The sequence below is a fragment of the Panthera uncia genome, chromosome C2, assembly GCF_023721935.1.
Source record: "Panthera uncia isolate 11264 chromosome C2, Puncia_PCG_1.0, whole genome shotgun sequence".
Classification (NCBI taxonomy): domain Eukaryota; kingdom Metazoa; phylum Chordata; class Mammalia; order Carnivora; family Felidae; genus Panthera; species Panthera uncia.
Window position 1 is genome coordinate 13675930 of NC_064810.1, and position 5486 is coordinate 13681415.

Genomic DNA, 5486 nt, shown 5'->3' on the forward strand with positions numbered 1-5486 from the left:
GATTTTGTGCATTAGAGCTTATAGTTGTGAATTTCAAGAATGGTAGAGAAGTAGAAAAAATTAATCTAAAGAACAATTGTAGTAGGTATATTTTCCTTAAACTTCTGGTAAGGGGTGAATACAGAGAGTGATCAGATAGACCAGTCTAAATGTAGTAGGAAATACTGTCAACCAAGGAATGATCACAGGAAAGGAAATCAGCAGTTTTATGAAATTCCCAGTTGAAAGCATTGAGTAAAAGACTGGATGTCATGTATTTCTTTGATGGGAAATTTTAGCGTGGAGTAGAAGGAATGATCTTCCTGAGTTTGTACTCCCTTCCAGCTTGGATTCTATAGTGGTCACAGTAAAAAGTAATACAAATTTGGATTCTGCCAGATTCATGGAAAGGTGAATTATGTAAAGCCAGGACAACCAAGATCAGCAGAAACATCCCAGAAACAACCATACAAACAAAAAACAGGGACACCTTCCTTCCTTCCTTCCTTCCTTCCTTCCTTCCTTCCTTTCTTTCTTTTTTTCTTTCTTTCTTATTATTTCTTTCTTTCTAATTCCTTCCTTCCTTCCTTCCTTCCTTCCTTCCTTCATTCCTTCCTTTAATTCTTTCTTCCTTTCTTCCTTTCTTCATTTCTTTCTGACTTCATGTCTGGTAATGGGATGATTGGATAAAGGGTTTAGTTAAGAAAAAAGTAAGTATTTGGAATTAGACACCAGTAAAGAGAGAATATATAGATGTGAGGTTACAAACCAAGGTTTCTAGATCTCAACACTATTGGCATTGTGCTGCAGATGTTCCAGTGTTGTTGGGCTTTATCCTGTTGGCTGGAATTAGCATCACCCTCGTTTATCACATTTGGAGCTAGTAGATATCTGCAGTAGGTATCTGGGTGTGAGAAGGCAGGCAAAAATTTGCAATCATTCCAGAAAGGAGATGGGAGTTATTTCCTTCTCTATGGGGACGTGTAGATAGTTTAGGAAAGAGGAGAGATCAAGAGGACCAAATTTTCCTAAATGTCCCTCAATGATGATACATAAGGTAAATTAAATGACAGCAAGTTGTGAAGTTGGGTACCAGTTTTACGTATGGCTCATGATTCTAGTGAGAGAATTCTTTGGCAGAGCAAATTAAAATGCTGTTCTTCAAATGGAACTGGAGAATCCAACAGAATGAAGTCACATTTCCCAAGACATTTATTGATTGTTGACAGTGAGTGGCATACCAGAAGTGCTTACATATTTGTTGGGTATGTCAGGGGATGAATGGTATGTTCTGCCAATTACTGACAGTATATAAAGGTCCAAGGCTAGTAGAAGACACACAGTTCACCACATCCTCTCACAACCCACGTGAATTCTCTTCTCTTGACAAGATGTGTTGCAACTATGGCAACTCTTGTGGCTATGGCTACGGGTATGGCTATGGCTGTGGATGTGGTCCCTATTATGGCTGTGGTTATGGCTCAGGGTATGGCTGTGTCAATGGCACCAGATATGGCTGCGGCTATGGCTATGGCTCCAGCTGCTGTGGCTACCAGCCATTTTGCTATAGAAGATGTTATTCCTCTTGCTGGTAGAACATCACTGTCCAAGTCCCACTTGCTTCTGAAATGACATGCCTTAAGAGAAGGCTCATTCAAGGATATATATTTATATATCGAGATTTATATATTGAGAGCATTGCATGTGTCATAGATGATGTGACCTCCAGTAACATTTGTAGCATGGCATCTTGTGGCTTGAGGCTATGGAGTATCATCTAACAGTTTTCCAAAAAGTGTTGTTCTTACTCCCTTAGTATGCATTCTGTGTTGTGACTGTGGCGTGGATCCGTACATTCCACATTTGGGCAATCCCCTTATTCTCAATAAAAATGTTTCATTCCTTCTATCAAATGTTTCTAGTCTCTTTTGAGAAAGCCTCATATCTTGAGGTGTTATGGCTTGTCTTGAAAATTGGGCTGACAATGTATTTCATGTACCCGGGTCTCTTTCTGGATATCATACAAGCATTTTCTCTTACATGCATCAATATAATGTCTTCTACACCTAAGTCTCATATCCTTAACACTCCAACACAAATCACACAGTATTGCAGAACTGTGTCCTGGAAATCACACTGTAGGTAGAATGGATGTGGAGGGAAAAGATGAGGATGAGGAGGGATGGCACCTCTTGGGAGGTTGTGACAGAAGCCCAAGGGAAAGGAGGTGTGGCCTGATCACTTAAAGGATGAATGTGATGGAAGAGTTTCTGGTATTTCTGTGAAATTGGAAGCTGCCTCAGCTGAAGTGTAAAGAACCAAGGAAAGGGTAAGTTAGAAGAAAAGCATGATATCATGTCATCTGAATTGGATGGATTTGCTAATATATTTGTTAGCATAAATTGAGTTTGAGGAAATTGACTTAAGTTAGTGAATTGACAAATACTTTTGAATGTGTTTGAAAGAGAACCATCCAACACACTGAATACACAGTAGAAAAATTGTAGATGAATTTCCTACCCTCAGAGTGTATACATTTTGTTGGTTTTAATAAATATTTTACAAATTAATTATGACAAATTTAGACACATAATTTGCTTGGAGGGAATAAAACAGGTTCTTGGGGAAGACAATGAAGGTTGAAATATTGGAGAGATAGTTCAGGGAGGTATTTTGATGTTTTGTGTCAAATGAACTGATCCAAGTTGACAGAATGACTAGAAAGGACAGCACTAAATAAAAAGGGTGGAAAAGAAATTCATTAAGTTTTGGGTATGATCAGTGCTGCCACAATTTTCAGTTGAAAAAAGCAAGGACCTGTGGTTTAATGGTAGCATTTACGGCATTACTTGGTACAGATATAAGAATGGGATGTAAAGCCCAGTTCTTTCTGAGTTTGAGAACCTACTAGTTTGTTGGGGTCTGTTTTCAATGTCCTTTCCTCATGTGCCATTCCAGAACTCTAACCTTTAGATCCTACAGTAGAAAATATTTTTCAAGGTCAAATTCAGCCAGCAGTGAAAAGGGACTCACTAACTCATTTCCATGACAAGGGTCATTATAAAGTCTGAGTCTGAGGTACCTGGAGCTTGGCGACTCCACAACATGGCCAATTCCAAGGAAGATAGTGCTGCCATCAAGGTCAGCCCTGGAGTGAGGCTATGCCCAGGATATAACGTGTTCTGCTGATGAAGAGACATGGTTTCTTTCAAGAGTTGGGCATTTTTCACAGATGGAACATCTTTAAATCAGATCTGGGGACTGACTGTCCTTTGGGTCAATATGAGTGGGGAAACCCTACAAAGATGGGTAGAGAATTCTAATAATGAAGTTCACTGAACATCTAACTTATGGTTTCATTTATGTTCCTTGTCATTGAATACTTTCTGGAGGAGGGCAGAATATCATTAATTAGGCATGTATATCAAAATTTACATGTGTAGTGAAGTGCCGATCATTTATGAAACATTTAAGATAATTTATGCCTCTGGAAATATGTCTTTGTAAGCTAACACATATCTTCAAAATGTGAAATTTGTGACTCTCTTAGTCACAGAACATTTGAAAGTTTCAGCTTGAGTAAAATGGGAACACTCCAATGTTAGAATATATTTTGTTTTAATACATCTGTTTTTATCGGTGGAAATATTGATTGATTTCAAATTACATGCCAGGCATTCTACTTAGAACTTGTGACTCAGAGATGTACAAAATATAGATTTTTTTTTCTGCTGTTAGGATCAGTATCCAGAGATCTGAATGGAAATGTACTAGAAATAATGCAATAAATATAGGAATGATTTTCAATAGCTCAGGCATATTGTGACCAGAAAGTGGGTTTTTGAAAATTAACATGTCTATTCTAGGGAAGCTTTGCATTAGAATTTGTCATTTCGAATTTCAAGACTGACAGAAAAGGAGAGAAAATAAAAGGTAAAGAACAATTGCATGGGATATGTTTTCTTTAAGCTTCTTGTTAGTGATGACACATAGCAGAGTAATCAAACAGACCAGTGACCAGTATAAGAAAAATCAGTTGGAAGTATTCTTAACTGAAGGAAAAATGTCTAATAATTAAAGTTCTCAGAAAAGAAAATCAGCAGCTTTATGAAAAATCTCTGTTGAAAGCACTTGATAAAGGACTTGTTGGCACTCATTACTTTGTTGTTGAAATTTGAAAATGGAGTAGAAGGAATAATCTTCCTGAGTTTGTACTTCCAACACGGATTTCATGGCTGTTATAGTAAAAAGTTAAATTTTGGATTGTGCCTGAATCTGAAAATAGTGACTTAGACAACAAAAATAACCAAAAACATCACAAACAAAAAGTAAACAACTTTTTTTTTAACTACACATCTGCTGATGGAAAGGTCAGTTGCTTGGTTTAGTTGAGAAGAAAGGAATATTTGGACTTAGACAGCAATAAAGAAAGAACCTAGGGCACCTGGGTGGCTCAGTCCATTGGGCCTCCGACTTTAGCTCAGGTCATGATCCTGCGGTTTGTGAGTTTGAACCCCGCGTCAGGCTCTGTGATGACAGCTCGCAGCCTGCAGCCTGCTTCAGATTTTGTGTCTCCCTCTCTCTCTGCTCCTCCCCTGCTCTGCTCCCCTGTCTCTTTCTCAAAAATAAATAAACATTTAAAAAATGAAAAAAAAAAAGAAAACGTAATTTATAGATGCGATGTTATAAACCAAGGTTTCTGAATCTCAGCACTATTGACATCTGACATTCGATCTTTCAATGTTGTTGGGGGTTGTTCTGTGCCCTGATATTATCATCATCCCTGGTTTCTCCCACAAGGAGACAGTAGGCTTATACAGTAGGTATCTGGATGCAAGAAGCCTGCCAAGAAGTTGTGATGATTCCAGAAAGGAGTTGGGAGTTATTTCCTTCCCCAAGGGCAGAGGTAGATGTTTTGAGAAGGAGGATAGATCAAGAGGGACAAAATTTTCCTAAATTCCCCCTGAACTTGTTATATGAAATATATTAAAAGATAGGAGGTTGTGAAGTTTGGTATCTGTTCTATGTAGATTACATGATGCTACTGAGATAATTCTTTGGCAGAGTAAATGAAAATGCTGCCTCTACATAGGGTCACCTGGGTGGCTCAGTCTGGTAAGCATCTGACTCTTGATTTCAGCTCAAGTCATAATCTCATGGTTCTTGAGTTGATGAGATTGGACTCTGCGCTGACAGAGCGGGGCCTGCTTGGGATTCTCCCTCTGTGTCTCTGCCTCTCTTCTGCTCATGCTCTATTTCTCAAAATAAATAAAGTTAAAAAAATTGTTGCTGTTTAAATAAAATGAGAGTCACCCCCAAATAAACAGTTTATTTTACCCAAGGCATTACTGATTGTTGACAGTTACTGGCACAGCATAGTTGCTTACATATTTGTTGGGTAAGTCAGGGGATGAATGGCATGCTCTGTCAATTACTGGCAGTATATAAAGGTCCAAGGCTAGTAGAAGACATGCACTTCACCACATCCTCTCGCAACCAACGTGAAT

General features: G+C 38.4%; 1 protein-coding gene across 1 annotated transcript; it reads left to right on the forward strand.

Moving 5' to 3' along the window:
• The first annotated feature begins 1221 nt into the window (after positions 1-1221).
• Positions 1222-1574, forward strand: LOC125922067 (keratin-associated protein 21-1-like). The gene has a single exon (XM_049629953.1). It carries the CDS (start codon positions 1257-1259, stop codon positions 1572-1574), a length of 318 nt encoding a protein of 105 aa, XP_049485910.1. The 5' UTR covers positions 1222-1256.
• Positions 1575-5486: the final 3912 nt, after the last annotated feature.